This window comes from Oncorhynchus gorbuscha, linkage group LG03, assembly GCF_021184085.1.
Source record: "Oncorhynchus gorbuscha isolate QuinsamMale2020 ecotype Even-year linkage group LG03, OgorEven_v1.0, whole genome shotgun sequence".
Lineage (NCBI taxonomy): Eukaryota > Metazoa > Chordata > Actinopteri > Salmoniformes > Salmonidae > Oncorhynchus > Oncorhynchus gorbuscha.
Genome location: NC_060175.1, coordinates 56,763,717 through 56,783,322, shown reverse-complemented (window position 1 = coordinate 56,783,322; position 19,606 = coordinate 56,763,717). Strand labels below are relative to the sequence as shown.

At 42.7% G+C, this 19,606-nt stretch overlaps 2 protein-coding genes across 5 annotated transcripts in view; one reads left to right on the top strand and one right to left on the bottom strand.

Moving 5' to 3' along the window:
* The window catches only part of LOC124031611 (protein phosphatase 1 regulatory subunit 12B-like), a 50,285-nt gene extending 47,861 nt beyond the window's left edge, over positions 1–2,424 (top strand). Inside the window, exon 7 of the mRNA XM_046343075.1 lies at positions 1,759–2,424. Within this exon, the coding sequence (XP_046199031.1) occupies positions 1,759–1,845 (87 nt within the window). The 3' untranslated portion in view covers positions 1,846–2,424. The remainder of the gene's footprint in view (positions 1–1,758) is intronic.
* Positions 2,425–2,491: 67 nt separating this feature from the next.
* LOC124031610 (synaptotagmin-2-like) overlaps positions 2,492–19,606 on the bottom strand; it is an 84,916-nt gene continuing 67,801 nt past the window's right edge. For all 4 annotated transcript variants that reach the window (XM_046343070.1, XM_046343074.1, XM_046343071.1 and 1 more), the window contains 4 exons: positions 8,569–8,736; positions 8,225–8,342; positions 7,080–7,213; positions 2,492–6,828 (listed from right to left, as the gene is read on the bottom strand). In XM_046343070.1, the coding sequence (XP_046199026.1) occupies positions 6,613–6,828; positions 7,080–7,213; positions 8,225–8,342; positions 8,569–8,736 (636 nt within the window). In that variant the 3' untranslated portion in view covers positions 2,492–6,612. The remainder of the gene's footprint in view (positions 6,829–7,079; positions 7,214–8,224; positions 8,343–8,568; positions 8,737–19,606) is intronic.

The following is a 19,606-nucleotide window of genomic DNA, read 5'->3' as shown; positions in this document are numbered from 1 at the left end:
ACAATGTGTAAGTTTATTGTACATCATTAAATCCATAAGGCTCTTCAAGTTTTTTTAATCAAATAGTAGCCATATCATTGTCATCATCGCTTCTCTGTGGTGCATACTGCTAAAGCGGTTGACGTGCAATCGATAGTGAACTTTAACTGTGGGTTTGATCCCCCCTCGCTTTTTGGTTGAGGAAAACACTGTTTTCTGCCAGTCCTTATGCTCAATTCAAAACGCACGTGACGAAGTGGATGATTATAACAATGCATAGTGTTTAGCCTGCATGTAAGTGTACCCTACAAAACAATATCATAATGACAGCCAACTGTCTTCCAACATTAAGACTGTTGATTTTGAGTCCTGCAAACTTCTTTAAAATAACTACAATACTGCCATCTGTAGGATGATAACGAGAGTGCACATTACCTGATGTACACTTTGTAATGTTCATGTTTTTTTTGCGTAAAATATTGCATATATGCTGAAGTAGATGATTAAAAATGCCTTAATTTAGGTGTACACATCCATGTAATATAGCCTATTCAATGTGATTATTAGACAACAGCAGTGTGTTTGTGTGCAAGGCTGAAGAAGGAGGTAGCTCCTTTATTAAGTTTATTCATAATCTTCATTTTTAAGCTGTTGGCTCTAGGCATCCCTTTTCAACACACCAACAGTGCTTGGCTTGGGCAGGAGCTCACCGGAACTGAGTAACGGCACCACAAATTTGTGCAGTTCCTGCACCTAAATATAAAGAGTACCGGCACACAAAATAAATACCGGCACTTATTTTAGTCCGAGTCAAGAACTCCACGCTAACATAATGGATGGAAATAAACATTTCAGAGGGGTGAGTGGATTCATCCGAGATTCGAACCCTTTTACCATCTGCGACAATTACGTGGACTAGGCACTTTACACAGAGAGTAACTTGACCAGTGGGTCAAATACATGTGATAGTTGCTTTGATTATCAGAACATTATTTTGGACTTAGGTATGTTAAGAAACATGTCCAACTACTTCAATTATTTTAATTGGCTGATGCACTTGTGCCAGGACATAATCAGTGCCACCTGTTGAAGTTAGCATGGGGCTAATATGTGGGACAAGCTACAATTGAAAATTTGTCACAATAAATCAAATCAAACTTCATTTGTCACATGCGCCGATTACAAGAAGTGTAGACCTTACTGTGAAATGCTTACTTTACAAGCCCTTAAACAACAGTGTAGTTCAAAAAGAGTTAAGAAATGATTTACCAAATAAACTAAAGCAAAAAATAATAAAAAGTAACAATAACGAGGCTATATTTATTTCACCTTTATTTAACCAGGTAGGCAAGTTGAGAACAAGTTCTCATTTACAATTGCGACCTGGCCAACATAGCAGTACCGAGTCAGTGTGCAGGGGTACAGGTTAAGTTGAGGAAATGTGTTCATGTAGGTAGTGGTCAAAATCAATGATTTTAATTGGCTAATACACATTTTGAGCTGGAGAACCCATTTAATTAAATGGTTGCTCAAGTATGGCCCCAGTTGACTCGGAGGAGAGAGGGGTGATGAATGTGTCAGTCATTGTCATTTGTTCTGTATATCACACTTGGACTAGAGTTTTTTTTTTTTTTTGTAAATCAGCTTGAATTGGTATACTTTCAACTTTTAGTTTTCCCTTTAACAAACAGTACAGCATGTAGATGTTATGTTTCAGTAACCCCTGCCCTAACCCTTCTCTGTTTGCTCGGTTTGCTTGTTGTCTGCTGTCCTCCACAGATCCAGACAGAGCTGCAGAATGAGAACCATAGACTGAAGGACGAGAACGGAGCCTTAATCCGGGTCATCAGTAAACTGTCCAAGTGAGAGGAAGAGGATGATCCAAGAATTATGTCCAATCTTTACCCCAACTACACCATCACCAACCACCAACCACCGCTACATTCAAATCATGACAGGAATGACAGATGGGCGCCAACTTTAAATCCTTTTTTTGATGTCCCTTTCACTTTTCTCCTCTGTTGATGGTTGTATTGTACACACATAGTTCACACACAGTTAGCATATTAGCATATTTAAAAATAAAACAATGTATTTATGGATTGTTATATACTCATATCGTCACAGCACATTATACTGTACGAATGTCTACAAAGGTTTAATCTATGAACTGGTGTAACAGTTGGTATATTATGATGTTCTATGTAACTAAGTTACATTTCATGTTTATTTTTAAACTGCACCACCTGAAAAGTCTCCTGAGCCTTGTATAAATGATTTATAATCCTTTTCGACACTGTAATCCAATGCAATCTCTTGTATTCACTGTCATCAAATGATCATGTGTGGTAATGCATCTTACCGCAGAGGCCTACAGTATGTTTGCATGATCGACAACCAGGGTTGGTACACATTTGTAAGCACTAATAAAGCAGGTAAAGATTATATGGAGAGGTGAATTTGAAAATGTAATACAAAGACTATGTTGTTTACAAACGACGCAAGACGAGCATACTTAAAAGACCTTTATTTCCTATGATAACATATAGATACGTCTGTGGAGACATTCCATGTTTTGGTTCCCTTGAGGTTCTTAATAATATCACATTGACTGATATATTGATACAAGAGCTGGAGGATATGTAGTCTTTTTGCTGGACAACAACATGTTTGTTGGTAGGGAAATAAATCATGCAATCCACAAAAGGCACAACTACTGACACACGCACACACATACGCACACCTCTACAACGAGACAAAAAAAACAATCACGTTCAAGCATTTCCCTTGTCCATGTTGTTGAATAGTATAGAAGGAGAGGAGGGAGTGAGGAGGAGAGGCAGAGGGGAACAGTTCTTTGGAAGTCGTGAAGTATGGTGGCCATGGAGGATCAAAACGCTATGCATAAAGAGGAACCCTATTTATTTATTTTTTTAAGCAGCAAGGTTGGCAGTATTGCATTGCGAATGTAGCTCTGCACTGTTTGGGTCCGCCCCATACTCGAAAGAGTTCCATAGACCCAGGAAGACAGGGATTTTGTTGCCTGCATTGCAGTAATTTGAAAAAACCCACTCAGTTTCTGTTGTTCACTGAGAAAATGTTAGAAGAACACAGGCGCTATTGGTCCTATTGCAAATACAACTTTTAAAAATGGACAGAATAATGGTCTATAAAACAATCATAATCAACCCAAGCATACTCAATAGGAGGCATCCGGAAAACATGTGAGGGAGTAACAGTATTCTTTCATCACCACAATTAAACTCATCATTTGAGTAATAACTGCATAACTGGAACGGAGGTTATACTGTATGGGTTTTATGGGTTAAATAAATCAGATGTATACTTGCAATCGGTGTATTAAGAGCATGGAGAAATGTACGTAATTTTTCAATCGAGTAACATTTCACTATTTTTCTGCTATTGGCTCTTTATGCTAACATAAAACATTGTTTTGCATTCCATGTGCAAATTATACGACTGACTGAAGGTTCATTTCAACTTTTTCCGAACATAGGTATGTATCTGATCATCCCAAAAAGCCAAGCAGTCATTGGATTTAATACATGCCGAGGCATGTATATCTTACAATATTAACTCAAAGTCATGCCCATAATGTCGGTAAACATAACCACTATTATCATGTTAAGTACATATATATAAGCAAAACACATATTATATAATGTGAGGTGTAAATCCAACAGAGCTGGCACAGGTGATGATATAGAGGAACAAATCTAATATAATTCCTATATAAATATACTTATTCGGTAGATCATTTTTAAGCTATTCTGTCATAGGAAAGTGATAAAGTCTGAACCAGCTACTCTGTTAATATCTCTATAAGTTTTTTTATATGAGTAGCAATATACCTTTGCTCAGAGTATAGAGACCTAAGAGGTGTTTTAGGCTTGGTTACTAACCTCACAGATGAGCTCTAATGTTTCAGTGCTCAAGTTGTATGGCTTTTCTTCTTATTTTGATCAACATACTAAAAAAAGACACATTTAACTGTTATACTAAGCATTGAATGACAACAAGCAGAGGTCTACTCAGGGTACAAATATATAAGAGCTATTGAAAGAGGGCTACAAGTCCATGCTTTTGACTTCTATGCGGTGAGTTATGAACCTGTCACTAAACAGTCTAAGGAAGGTCTAGTACTTGGACTTACATTTGTGTAGTACCGTCATCTGACTTAGTAATGGGCCAATACTGGCCAACCCAACACAACAGATACAAATGATGTTTGATAAGGCAGTTACTACAACCTCTGGCAGGATACATGAAGGAAACACTTATGGTACATATAATTACAAAGCAAGAGAGCTAGTGAATGTTGTCCTTTTGCAATAAATACACAATGAATCATGGCCATCAAAGACCATGCACACATACAAGTGAATGCAGGACATGTTAGTAATATTGCATTTGTACTTGTAGTATATAGTAAAATATTTAGGGTTGACCACAGTAGACAGATTGAAAGGATTATACAATTAACACATACTAAAAACAAGCATGCAACATTGTTGGTCTGCTAAATGAATACCCACACAGTAAAAATCAACACTTGAATTCCAGGCAAGAAAATAGCCTCTAAAACCCATATACTATGCAGACATACGTTGAGTCCCATAGCCTTTAGGGAAAATACATCAAATGTGCAGTCAATGCATATTTTCTCTCCGTTTTATTATCAAAATGACATTGGACACAAACACACAAACACAATATAGTTATGATTCCTCTTTAAAACATGCTGATATTTACAACATTGTATAAGATGCATGCTGTATTAACACATTTGCTCAATGCATAATGTTTACAGAAGGAAGAGAGAGAGGGGGGGGGCAAAACTACAATGATTAGCATCCTAACGTTCACCCTCCTTTCAGTTTGATCAGCTTATATACAGTGGCCTCTTGGACATCAAAATCATAGGATGTCTGAACGAACAACGCCCTTGGGAAAAACAGGTTTGAATAAACAGCAGACAATACACAATGTTTCAGTAGTTTGGCATCAAACAGTAGGGGTTACATACTAAAGCAGGTTGCTGATGAGTGTGTGGTGCAAAAGCCAAAGGCCAATTGACATGAAGATTTGCACAAGGCATAAATCATGCTTACTTTACTCTCGTTTGTTTCATGCAAAAGCTGCATTTGTATGTACCGGTTGCTTGATGAGTACTTTTTCATCATTACAAATTGAGCATCCAAAAAATGGAATGAATACCCACGCCGCTAGAGTCATCCTCAGCGGAGAGAAATGGACATCGGGCCTTCATGCAAACACCCATTTCAACTGAGAAAACATCCCCTCCAGTATGTTTGTATCAGTCATTTCAGAGATGCACCGTGATTTACAATTCACAGGCAGCGGCTGTAACAAGCAGATGGTCCCATTTTATAACATATGCCCCTTTCATCTTGATAGTACTAATGCCAAAAATGAATTCACAACAGTGTACAGGGTGTAATGTTGTTTTAGTGGAATATGATTCATCGTTTTTTCTTTATTTTCTTGAACATAAATCCTCAACAATTTGTGTCTTTGACTTAAATTAGTAAAGGGTCAAATGTGTTTTCAACGACAGAGATAAATTAATTCTTCATTTTTACCTTGGCCATGGATAAGTAAACACATTTACATCCAAGTGGTCAAAAAAAGGTCTGCAACACATTGGCAGTTTCCTTGGACTGTGTCATTATGACTTTTGCCAGGTATACAGTTTACCTCAGTGCACATTAAGTTGAGAGCCTAGTGTACTTCACCAAACTGTTTAATCAAAAAAGGCACCCATGAACTCCTCCCAGACTGTGTATCACTCTGAAAGCCATAACTGCATAGAAATTATGTTTGATTAATAATCATTAACTGCAAAGTCAAATTTTTTGCCACAATATGGCTCTCTCATATGTATGGGAATACATATAATAATAATAATAATAATAATAATAATAATAATAATAATAATAATAATAATAAAATTGGAATAACAAAAAAACATTGCATTGTGAAGTTCTGTTAAAAAGACATTCTGCAATGAATTGCTGCCATTGTATTAACTTTATACCATCTCACCTAAACCCTTTACATAAGAAGATTTCAAACGGTTCAGTATGAGACATTTCTCAATACTCATTCTACTGCAAGATATGGCACACTTATGGTTTGAGAACAAGATATATGCTATTAGGAATTGGTTTGGCATGGTTTATGCAGAGCAGTGAGAGCATAAGTAAAGCATGCATAATGTTCGATCAACTAAATGAAAAAGCTATAATCATCCCTTTCATTAAGCCATTCTCTAAGCATTCATTATCAGCATCTAAGCATCTGGTGCTAAAAAGCATGCTGAAATGAAACACAGATCCATTTATCAATCAATCTCCCTCTTCTCACAATACACTAAATATGTGAAATGCTATGATGTTGAAAAAGTGTTGTTTATGTTCTTCAATGGAACTATGAATAAGCTGATATTCTAGATGTTTCTTTTTTTTGTTCAGTGTTTCAAGTAGACATGACAGAATCATGTGCAAGTCATGAGTTTCATGCAGTGTAGGAGGGTTGGGGAGGGAGGGTTTCTGAGTTGGGTTAGTTGGTAATCAAATTGGCCAAATTAAGTTACTTTTTTGCATTTAAACCTGCCAGCGCCGCATCTATATCCTCCTCCTGTTGTAGTGGATGCCACTGGGCAATGGGACGCCTGGGGTTAGAGAGCATGTCAGACCAATGCTTCAGACCAGGGCCCGTCGCCTTGCTTCCCACAAATATCTTCCCAATGGCGTCATTCTTGCCAATCTTGTCATAATCAAACACTGTCACCACCACCAAGATTTTCTGAGGAAAGAGAGAGAAAAAAAGAGGAAAGATATTTGTTTTTGTTTATAGTAGATTGTGCACTCACTTAATCAAGTAACCATTCATATGCAAGCCTCATACAGTAGGTATTAAACCACTAGGTCTTAAAATAGGGCTTAAGATTGCAAATCTTGGTTGTAGGCCTACGGTAAAAAAAATAACACCACTTCAACAAACTGTATGAAAAAATATAAATCCTTTGCTCGTCAAATATGTAAAGCGTTCTATACCTGCATCATGTCCATTGGGATCTCAAAGCTGAAGGACTCGTTGTAGTACGGATTCAGAGTGTTCTTCTTCACCGTGGTCTTCTTCTTCTTCAGTTTCTTGCCGCCCTGCAGCAACGCGATCTTCACGTAGGGATCTGCAAAGAAAGACCAACAGATATTTAATCACTCATTTCATGTTTCATTGCATTGCTTCGGTAGAGCAAAATTGTGAGGTGATATGAGTTGCTTGCTAATTAGAAAAATAACTCAGAGAGCTCATTAATGTAACACACAGTAATGCAATGTCTGCAAATAAATCAGAGGCCCTGCATCACTGAGATGTTTAATTAATGGCAGATTGGCATGCCTGCTCGATTGGAAATGATCTATTGTTATGTCCAGTGGTTTGCCCTACCAGACAGTCCACCCACAAGCTTGTTTTTAACAGCAGACACACTAGACATTTTTGTTCCCCAAATAGTAACAAAATAGGGTTATTTGAATGGTGACCCTTTTTGGGGCTTTGTAGACTACTTTCTTGAAGGTGCTATGTAGAACCGCCTATTAAAGGTTCTATAAAGAATCAGTTCTATCATGAGACGGTTTCGAATAATAAACATTTCACCTCTGTAACAGTTATCTACAGGTAATTAATATATGATATGCATGATGATGATCTGTTTTTAAACATTGTTATGCTACCGTGTTGTAGTATGGGGTTGATCATGCTGAGTTACTCTCACCTGGGAGTTGTATCAACCTGACTCAACCATGTCAAATGATGAAGTTAGTCCAAAAATATAAACTCGAATATACTTGCAGACCCTTCTCACTGACGGTATCGGACTAGCCACCTCAACAGAACCCATGAACATAAACACACAGACACAATACAGGTAGAATAAAACAACAAAATAATAGGTACCACACAGTAAGCGAAATAATGCAACATAAAGAACAGGAATTCATAATTACCCAGAACCATCTAGCGAAGGACAGCTTCAACATTGTAAAGATCAATTTGGAAGGGAAGGGTTCGACACAGAGAAAGGTTCTTTGAGAAGACATGGTTCTACAGAGAACCATCACTCACTGCAAAGAACCTCTCAAGAACCCTTTAAGAATCTCAAGAGTAAACTGTACGTCCAGTGGAAGTCTTAACGTACCAGACAGTCCACCCACGTCCATCTTCTTGAGGTTCTTTGCCTCCAGGATACAGACAGTGAGTTTGCCAGCGGTGGGCACGTAACGGAGAGAGATACAGATGTCTCCCAGCTTCTCAGGCTGCATGGAGATTAAGGACAGAGAGAGGGCAAGCACAGAGAGAACAACGACACAGAGAGGGAAAGACAGACAAAAAGATATGAAACAATTGTCCGAGCTTGGCTGTTGTTACTTCTGATGGGGCAACAACTCCCGTCCAACGATTACCTTAGTTCAATCAATTAAAAGATAAATCAACTCATAAATTATAAATAGCGTGAATTGATTGTTTCTTTTCAGCTCATACCTCCTCTTTGTCTGCACTCTCCAAATCCTTCCATTCTTCGATGGGCTGTCCCAGGTCAATGGTGTTCATCGGGATCTTCACCTCTCCAATGATGTCATGCTTGGAGAATCGGTCGTAGTCAAAGACTGACATCACCAGGGTTTTCCCACCGAGCTCATCATACGGTAACTGATGAAGGAACACATCAACGACAACACCACCACAACACAACAACAACAACACAGCTTAATTATTAAGTCTGAATGTAAAACCACATGTCCCTCTTTGTAAATGTCCACACTTTATGTCTCACTGTGTCCACACTCACAGTATGTGCTGTCAATAAAACATTATTATTATGATTAAATTTTTAAGTAAACATAAACATATATTATTTGGTGCCATGGGCTGCTGGCAAGACATTGATTGCCGATACATTAGTAATACAGAACAATGGCAGCCAACATACACAGAGTTGTACAACACAGAATAGGACAGGCAGAAAATGGGTTAGGCTGGATTATAATGTGTAGCTTTGTTTTTACTTGGAAAACATCTAAGGAGAGATCATTTATTCAGCTCTAAAGCATTAAAGCATAATTATAGTATACCATATGGGATCTGTCGATTCTATCCAGCCCTTGCAGACCAGGAGTATAATACATTATAGCATGTTTAGACATTCCCTTTCCTGTGGTAAATTGGCTCAATGACACATATAAATAAAAATACATTCTAAAGAGGTTATTGAGGTCAATTCTTATTTGAGTTGTGAATTGCTCTTTCATTCCAATTAAATTATTCAATTTGAATTCAATTACAATTGGCCACACCACACAGCATTTGAATTGAAATCGAAGTAAAGGAAGTAGAGCTTTATTCAATTAAACTCATGTGGCATATTTATTCTACACATAGCCATAGAAATGCTTATTTTGACATCATGTCTGGTTCCCAATACCATATAGCATAAGGTTTAAAATCTCCTAAAACAATTTAAAATAAACAGTGGTCTGGAAATATTCTAAGATCATGTTGTGGGTTGTCTATAATGATTCATAATTCCCTTAATGTCTTTGAATAGCAGAAAAAAATATATGCATTTCCCAGAATGCTAATGCATCAAACACTGCAGTATAGAAGGGAACAATCTAACATCTGGGTCATTTCACCAATTTGGTGCCTTTTGAGAAGTGTAATTTGGTCCCCAAAAACATTTAATTTAATTTAACATTCTGTCATAAAGAGCATAAAGAGCACAGATTCAACTTAATACAAAAATGCTACAGTAAGAGAATAGTAAGTGACAAATAAAGTAACGGGGTTGACTGTGACAGGGTTGACTGTGACAGGGTTGACTGTGACAGGGTTGACTGTGACAGGGTTGACTGTAACAGTGTTAAATAGGCCATAAATCCCCTTGTGACGGGGAATGGGAGCTTGTTGTGTGCAAAACGGGGAGGGGCAATTGGATGCAAGCTTATATTTGTATTTATTGATTGTTAAAACATTTCTAGCCTGCCTATCTATGGGTAACAGGTTTGACGCGTTATGCTCGACCCGCTCATTTTTCCATCACAAAACATTAGAAAAGGACTAAAAAGAGTAGAACCAGCACACCTGCTTTTACCCTATGATTTTACTATTAGACGTTCAGTGTTTCTTTAGAGAGAGAAAAAACTACTACCATGTTAAAACGAGAATTCAGTTCTCGTAACAGGGTTGACCGTAAAGCCCAACTGAAGGCAATAAACAACTTCTCTGATAGAAAACGGCCTGAGTGTCATCAATATAAGTCAGAAACATTTATTCGAGTGTCCAAATTGACATAAAGTGTAAATAGGATCGTTTTGTTCATAAAGTCAGCCTCATCCAAAACAGTGTTTAATGAGCAACAGACTAAATACATGTGGAATCATTCGCTCTTTAAAGCTGGAATCCGTAGCGGTGAAACCGCCACGTCCGTTTGCAATATTACAACAACAAAGACGATACTTCAAACATCATTGCCCATGCGGAGTATCTACTAGGATATTTTTCTACCACGATGCTGGATGATAATTTCCTCAAAACAAAAGAATAACAGTTGCGCCTGGGAGGGTCAGTGGCACTTTTTCACCTATCAGGGGCTCTAAAATGAGAGACAGACATAAATGAATCACATGAAATACTGCCAGTGAAATCCTGAGAATGAGGCATTCATCTTTCACGTCTCAGTTCAATTGGTTTGAACTGCTTTAAATTAAATTATACACTCAGTGTACAAAACATTACGAACTCCTTCCTAATATTGAGTTGCACCCCATTTTGCCCTTAAAACTGTTATGCAGGTGAATGAGGACCCAAAAGCGACTTGGCGAAAACAGAGTCTTTAATCCAGTAAAGGAAATATGCAATACTCCTAGACAAATCGGAGCGGTAAATAAAGCATAAAAAACAATTCCACTCGTAATGACGAGAACAGACTGGAGACTCGATCATAAACTGTAGGTTGCCTCGGGAAGGCACTTGACCGTAGCAGACTCAGACACCTGCTCACCACGCAGCATCTGAGGGAAACACGACACGACAGGGCGATACAAAGACACAGCACGGTGAACAATATACAAGGATCCGACAGGACAGAAACGGAAAACAAGGGGAGAAATAGGGACTCTAATCAGGGGAAAAGATAGGGAACAGGAGTGGAAAGACTAAATGATTGATTAGGGGAATAGGAACAGCTGGGAGCAGGAACGGAACGATAGAGAGAAGAGAGAGAGGGAGGGAGAGAGAAAAAAGGGAACGAACCTAAAAAGACCAGCAGGGGGAAAACGAACAGAAGGAAAAGCAAAATGACAAGACAATATAAGACAAAACATGACAGTACCCCCCCACTCACCGAGCGCCTCCTGGCGCACTCGAGGAGGAATCCTGGCGGCAACGGAGGAAATCATCAATCAGTGAACGGTCCAGCACGTCCCGAGACGGAACCCAACTCCTCTCCTCAGGACCGTAACCCTCCCAATCCACTAAGTATTGGTGACCCCGTCCCCGAGAACGCATGTCCATGATCCTACGTACCTTGTAAATAGGTGCGCTCTCGACAAGGACGGGAGGGGGGAGGGAAGACGAACGGGGGTGCGAAGAAAGGGCTTGACACAGGAGACATGGAAGACAGGATGGACGCGACGAAGATGTCGCGGAAGAAGCAGTCGCACAGCGACAGGATTGACGACCTGGGAGACACGGAACGGACCAATGAACCGCGGAGTCAACTTACGAGAAGCTGTCGTAAGAGGAAGGTTGCGAGTGGAAAGCCACACTCTCTGGCCGCAACAATACCTTGGACTCTTAATCCTACGTTTATTGGCGGCTCTCACAGTCTGTGCCCTGTAACGGCAAAGTGCAGACCTCACCCTCCTCCAGGTGCGCTCACAACGTTGGACAAACGCTTGAGCGGAGGGAACGCTGGACTCGGCAAGCTGGGATGAGAACAGAGGAGGCTGGTAACCCAGACTACTCTGAAACGGAGATAACCCGGTAGCAGACGAAGGAAGCGAGTTGTGAGCGTATTCTGCCCAGGGGAGCTGTTCTGCCCAAGACGCAGGGTTTCTGAAAGAAAGGCTGCGTAGTATGCGACCAATCGTCTGATTGGCCCTCTCTGCTTGACCGTTAGACTGGGGATGAAACCCGGAAGAGAGACTGACGGACGCACCAATCAAACGACAGAACTCACTCCAAAACTGTGACGTGAATTGCGGGCCTCTGTCTGAAACGGCGTCTAACGGGAGGCCATGAATTCTGAACACATTCTCGATGATGATTTGTGCCGTCTCCTTAGCGGAAGGAAGTTTAGCGAGGGTAATGAAATGTGCCGCCTTAGAGAACCTATCGACAACCGTAAGAATCACAGTCTTCCCCGCAGACAAAGGCAGACCGGTAATGAAGTCTAGGGCGATGTGAGACCATGGTCGAGAAGGAATGGGAAGCGGTCTGAGACGACCGGCAGGAGGAGAGTTACCTGACTTAGTCTGCGCGCAGTCCGAACAAGCAGCCACGAAACGGCGCGTGTCACGCTCCTGAGTCGGCCACCAAAAGCGCTGGCGAATAGAAGCAAGAGTGCCTCGAACGCCGGGATGACCAGCTAACTTGGCAGAGTGAGCCCACTGAAGAACAGCCAGACGAGTAGAAACAGGAACGAAAAGAAGGTTACTAGGACAAGCGCGCGGCGACGCAGTGTGCGTGAGTGCTTGCTTAACCTGTCTTTCAATTCCCCAGACTGTCAACCCGACAACACGCCCATAAGGAAGAATCCCCTCGGGATCAGTAGAAGCCACAGAAGAACTAAAAAGACGGGATAAGGCATCAGGCTTGGTGTTCTTGCTACCCGGACGGTAAGAAATCACAAACTCGAAACGAGCTAAAAACAACGCCCAACGAGCTTGACGAGCATTAAGTCGTTTGGCAGAACGGATGTACTCAAGGTTCTTATGGTCTGTCCAAACGACAAAGGGAACGGTCGCCCCCTCCAACCACTGTCGCCATTCGCCTAGGGCTAAGCGGATGGCGAGCAATTCACGGTTACCCACATCATAGTTGCGTTCAGATGGCGACAGGCGATGAGAAAAATAAGCGCAAGGATGAACCTTATCGTCAGACAGGAAGCGCTGGGATAGAATGGCTCCCACGCCTACCTCTGAAGCGTCAACCTCGACAATGAATTGTCTAGTGACGTCAGGAGTAACGAGGATAGGAGCGGACGTAAAACGTTCTTTTAGAAGATCAAAAGCTCCCTGGGCGGAACCGGACCACTTAAAACACGTCTTGACAGAAGTAAGAGCTGTGAGAGGGGCAGCAACTTGACCGAAATTACGAATGAAACGCCGATAGAAATTAGCGAAACCTAGAAAGCGCTGCAACTCGACACGTGACCTTGGAACGGGCCAATCACTGACAGCTTGGATCTTAGCGGAATCCATCTGAATGCCTTCAGCGGAAATAACGGAACCGAGAAAAGTAACGGAGGAGACATGAAAAGAGCACTTCTCAGCCTTCACGTAGAGACAATTCTCTAAAAGGCGCTGGAGAACACGTCGAACGTGCTGAACATGAATCTCGAGTGACGGTGAAAAAATCAGGATATCGTCAAGGTAGACAAAAACAAAGATGTTCAGCATGTCTCTCAGAACATCATTAACTAATGCCTGAAAAACAGCTGGCGCATTGGCGAGACCAAACGGCAGAACCCGGTACTCAAAATGCCCTAACGGAGTGTTAAACGCCGTTTTCCACTCGTCCCCCTCTCTGATGCGCACGAGATGGTAAGCGTTACGAAGGTCCAACTTAGTAAAGCACCTGGCTCCCTGCAGAATCTCGAAGGCTGATGACATAAGGGGAAGCGGATAACGATTCTTAACCGTTATGTCATTCAGCCCTCGATAATCCACGCAGGGGCGCAGAGTACCGTCCTTTTTCTTAACAAAAAAAACCCCGCCCCGGCCGGAGAGGAAGAAGGCACTATGGTACCAGCGTCAAGAGACACAGACAAATAATCCTCGAGAGCCTTACGTTCGGGAGCCGACAGAGAGTATAGTCTACCCCGAGGAGGAGTGGTCCCCGGAAGGAGATCAATACTACAATCATACGACCGGTGAGGAGGAAGGGAGACCGTGCGCAGATCATGATATTCCTCCGGCACTCCTGTCAAATCGCCAGGTTCCTCCTGAGAAGTGGGGACAGAAGAAACGGGAGGGATGGCAGACATTAAACACTTCACATGACAAGAAACGTTCCAGGATAGGATAGAATTACTAGACCAATTAATAGAAGGATTATGACATACTAGCCAGGGATGACCCAAAACAACAGGTGTAAAAGGTGAACGAAAAATCAAAAAAGAAATAGTCTCACTGTGGTTACCAGATACTGTGAGGGTTAAAGGTAGTGTCTCAAATCTGATACTGGGAAGATGACTACCATCTAAGGCGAACATGGGCGTAGGCTTGTCTAACTGTCTGAAAGGAATGTCATGTTTCCGAGCCCATGCTTCGTCCATGAAACAACCCTCAGCCCCAGAGTCTATCAAGGCACTGCATGTAGCACCCGAACCGGTCCAGCGTAGATGGACCGACAAAGTAGTACAGGATCTAGATGGAGAGACCTGAGTAGTAGCGCTCACCAGTAGCCCTCCGCTTACTGATGAGCTCTGGCTTTACTGGACATGAATTGACAAAATGTCCAGCAAGTCCGCAATAGAGGCACAGGCGGTTGGTGATCCTCCGTTCCCTCTCCTTAGTCGAGATGCGAATACCTCCCAGCTGCATGGGCTCAGTCTCTGAGCCAGAGGAGGGAGATGGTTGCGATGCGGAGCAGGGAAACACCGTTGACGCGAGCTCTCTTCCACGAGCTTGGTGACGAAGATCTACCCGTCGTTCTATGCGGATGGCGAGAGCAATCAAAGAGTCCACACTGGAAGGAACCTCCCGGGAGAGAATCTCATCTTTAACCACTGCGTGGAGTCCCTCCAGAAAACGAGCGAGCAGCGCCGGCTCGTTCCAGTCACTAGAGGCAGCAAGAGTGCGAAACTCTATAGAGTAATCCGTTATGGATCGATCACCTTGGCATAGGGAAGCCAGGGCCCTAGAAGCCTCCCTACCAAAAACTGAACGGTCAAAAACCCGAATCATCTCCTCTTTAAAGTTCTGGTAATTGTTAGAACAATCAGCCCTTGCCTCCCAGATAGCTGTGCCCCACTCTCGAGCCCGGCCAGTAAGGAGTGATATGACGTAAGCAACCCAAGCTCTCTCTCTAGAGTATGTGTTGGGTTGGAGAGAGAACACAATATCACACTGGGTGAGAAAGGAGCGGCACTCCGTGGGCTGCCCGGAGTAACAAGGTGGGTTATTAACCCTAGGTTCCGGAGGCTCGGCAGACCAGGAAGTAACAGGTGGCACGAGACGAAGACTCTGGAACTGTCCAGAGAGGTCGGAAACCTGAGCGGCCAGGTTCTCCACGGCATGACGAGCAGCAGACAATTCCTGCTCGTGTCTGCCGAGCATGGCTCCTTGGATCTCGACGGCCGTGTTACGAGCGTCTGTAGTCGCTGGGTCCATTCTTTGGTCGGATCCTTCTGTTATGCAGGTGAATGAGGACCCAAAAGCGACTTGGCGAAAACAGAGTCTTTAATCCAGTAAAGGAAATATGCAATACTCCTAGACAAATCGGAGCGGTAAATAAAGCATAAAAAACAATTCCACTCGTAATGACGAGAACAGACTGGAGACTCGATCATAAACTGTAGGTTGCCTCGGGAAGGCACTTGACCGTAGCAGACTCAGACACCTGCTCACCACGCAGCATCTGAGGGAAACACAATACGACAGGGCGATACAAAGACACAGCACGGTGAACAATATACAAGGATCCGACAGGACAGAAACGGAAAACAAGGGGAGAAATAGGGACTCTAATCAGGGGAAAAGATAGGGAACAGGAGTGGAAAGACTAAATGATTGATTAGGGGAATAGGAACAGCTGGGAGCAGGAACGGAACGATAGAGAGAAGAGAGAGAGGGAGGGAGAGAGAAAAAAAGGGAACGAACCTAAAAAGACCAGCAGGGGGAAAACAAACAGAAGGAAAAGCAAAATGACAAGACAATATAAGACAAAACATGACAAAAACAGACTCAATTCCTCTGGGCATGGACTACAAGGTGTCGAAAGCATTCCACAGGGATGCTTGCCCATGTTGACGCCAACTTCCCACAGTTGTATCAATTTGGCTGGCTGTCCTTTGGGTGTTGGACTATTTTTAATACACAATGGAAACTGATGAGCGTGAAAAACCCAGCAGCGTTGCAGTTCTTGACACACTGAAGCTAGTGCGCCTTGCACCTACTACCATACCCTGTTCAAAGACACTTCAATATTTTGCCTTGCCCATTCCCCCTCTGAATGGCACACATACACAATCTGTCTCCATTGGCCCAAGGCTTAAAAATTCTTCTTTAACCTGTCTGCTCATCTTCATCGACACTGATTGAAATGGCGTTAACAGGTGAAATGAATAAGGGATCATAGCTTTTCAGTCTGTCATGTCTATCACTAATGGCACCAGAGGAGATGGCTGCCGTTTTACAGGCTCCTATCCAATTGTGCTATTGTGCGTGTTTTTTTGCATTATTTGTAACTTATTTTGTACATAATGTCACTGCCACCGTCTCTTACGACAGAAAAAAGCTTCTGGATATCAGGACAGTAATTACTCACCTCATAGTGAACAAATATTTTTTTTACGAGTCGGATGCAAAGGATTTACTTCGGATACCGGACAAGGCCCAAATCCCCGTCATTCGCAGGAGAAAGAGACGGAGATATCGGGGACGTAGGTTGGGGTGCCTTGTAAGGATCTGACAGCGAATGGATTTTCCGCCTCTACCATCAGTCCTATTAGCCAATGTGCAATCCATGGATAATAAAATGGATGAGCTCCGATCAAGACTGACATACCAACGAGACCGTAGTATCTTATATTTCAACAAGTTGTGACTATAAGACGACATGGCTGGGTTTTCCATGCATCGGCATGATAGAACAGCTGCCTCCGGTAAAGACAAGGGGTGGCGTCCGTGTCTATATGTAAATAACAACTGGTGCACAAAATCTAATATTAAGGAAGTCTCGAGGTTTTGCTCGTCTGAGGTAGAATATCTCAAGATAAGCTGTAGACGACACTATATACCAAGAGAGTTTTCATATATTTTTTTCGTAGCTGTCTATTTACCACCACAAACCGATGCTGGCACTAAGACCGTACTCAAACAGCTGTATAAGGCCATAAGCAAACAAGAAAATTCTCATCCAGATTGCGGCGCTCTGGCTGGGGACTTTAATGCAGGGAAACTTAAATCTGTGCAACCAGAGGAAAAAAATACTCTAGAACACCTTTACTCCACACACAGAGACGTGAACAAAGCTCTCCCTCGCCCTCCATTTGGCAAATCTAACTATAACTCCATCCTCCTGATTCCTGCTTACAAGTAAAAACAAGTACCAGTGACTCGCTCAATACAGAAGTGGTCAGATGACGCACATGCTAAGCTACAGGACTGTTTTGATAGCACAGAATGGAATATGTTCTGGGATTCTTCCGATGGCATTCAGGAGTATACCACATCAGCCACTGGCTTCATCAATAAGTGCATTGACGACGTCGTCCCCACAATGACCATACGTACATACCCAACCAGAAGCCATAGATTACAGGCAACATCCGCAATGAGCTAAAGGGTAGAGCCGCTTTCAAGGAGCTTGATCCTAACCCAGACGCTTATAAGAAATCCCGCTATGCCCTCCGACGAACCATCAAACAGGCAAAGGGTCAATACAGAACTAAGATTGAATCATACTACACCGGCTCCGACGCTCGTCGGATGTGGCAGGGCTTGCAAACTATTATGGACTATAAAGGTATTCACCATAGTGCCCTCAATGCTCATCACTAAGCCAAGGACCCTGGGACTAAACACCTCCCTCTGCAACTGGATCCTGACGGGTCGCCCCCAGGTGGTAAGGGTAGGTAACAACACATCTGCCATGCTGATCCTCAACATGGGGGCACCTCAGGGTTTCATGCTCAATCTCCTCCTGTACTTCCTTTTCACCCATGACTGCATGGCCAAGCACGACTCCAACACCATAATTAAGTTTGCCGACAACACAACAGTGGTAGGCCTGATCACCGACAACCATGAGATAGCCTATAGGGAGGAGGACAGACACCGGGCAGTGTGGTGCCAGGATAACAACCTCTCCCTCAACGTCATCAAGACAAAGGAGATGTGCATGGACTACAGGAAAAGGAGGGACGAGCATGCTCCCATATCTGGAGACTGAAAAGTTTTGGCATGGGTCCTCAGACCCTCAAACATCTCTACAGCTGCACCATCGAGAGCATTACCGCTTGGTATGGCAACTGCTTGGCCTCTGACCACAACCAACTATAGAGGGTAGTGCATACAGCCCAGTACATCACTGCCATCCAGGACCTCTGTACCAGGCGGTGTAAATGGAAGGCCCTAAAAATTGCCAAAGACTCCAGCCAGCCAAGTCATAGACTGTTCTCTCTGCTAAATCACGAAAAGCAGTACCGGAGTGCCAAGTCCATGTCCAAAAGGCTTCTTAACAGCTTCCACCCCCAAGCCATAAGACTCCTGAAAAGCTAATTAAATGGCTACCCAGACTACTTGCATTGAAACTCCCCCCATTTTTACGCCACTGCTACTCTCTGTTTATTATCTATTATTATTTATTATTTATTATCTATCTGGATCTGAGCCGGCGACCCAAAACAACGACTTCGTAAAAGAGGGAAATTAAGCGTTCTTCTGGTCAGACTCCGGAAACGAGCACATCGCGCACCACTCCCTAGCATACTTCTCGCCAATGTCCAGTCTCTTGACAACAAGGATGATGAAATTTGAGCAAGGGTAGCATTCCAGAGGGACATCAGAGACTGTAACGTTCTTTGCTTCACGGAAACATGGCTCACTCGAGAGACACTATCGGAGTCGGTGCATCCAGCTGGTTTCTCCACGCATCGCGCCGACAGAAACAAACATCTTTCTGGTAAGAAGAGGGTTGGGGGCGTATGCTTTATGGTTAACGAGACGTGGTGTGGTCACAACAACATACAGGAACTCGCAAGTCCTTCTTTTCACCTGATTTAGAATTCCTCACAATCAAATGTCGACTGCATTATCTACCAAGGGAAATCTCTTCGATTATAATCACAGCCGTATATATTCCCCCCCAAGTCTGAACAAACTTTATTTGACTCTTTGCAAACTGGAATCCACATATCCTGAGGCTGCATTCATTGTAGCTGGGGATTTTAACAAGGCTATTCTGAAAACAAGACTCCCTAAATTGTATCAGCATATCGATTGCGCAACCAGGGCTGGTAAAACCCTGGATCATTGCTATTCTAACTTCCGCGATGCATATAAGGCTCTCCCCCGCCCACCTTTCGGAAAAGCTGACCATGACTCCATTTTGTTGCTCCCTGCCTACAGACAGA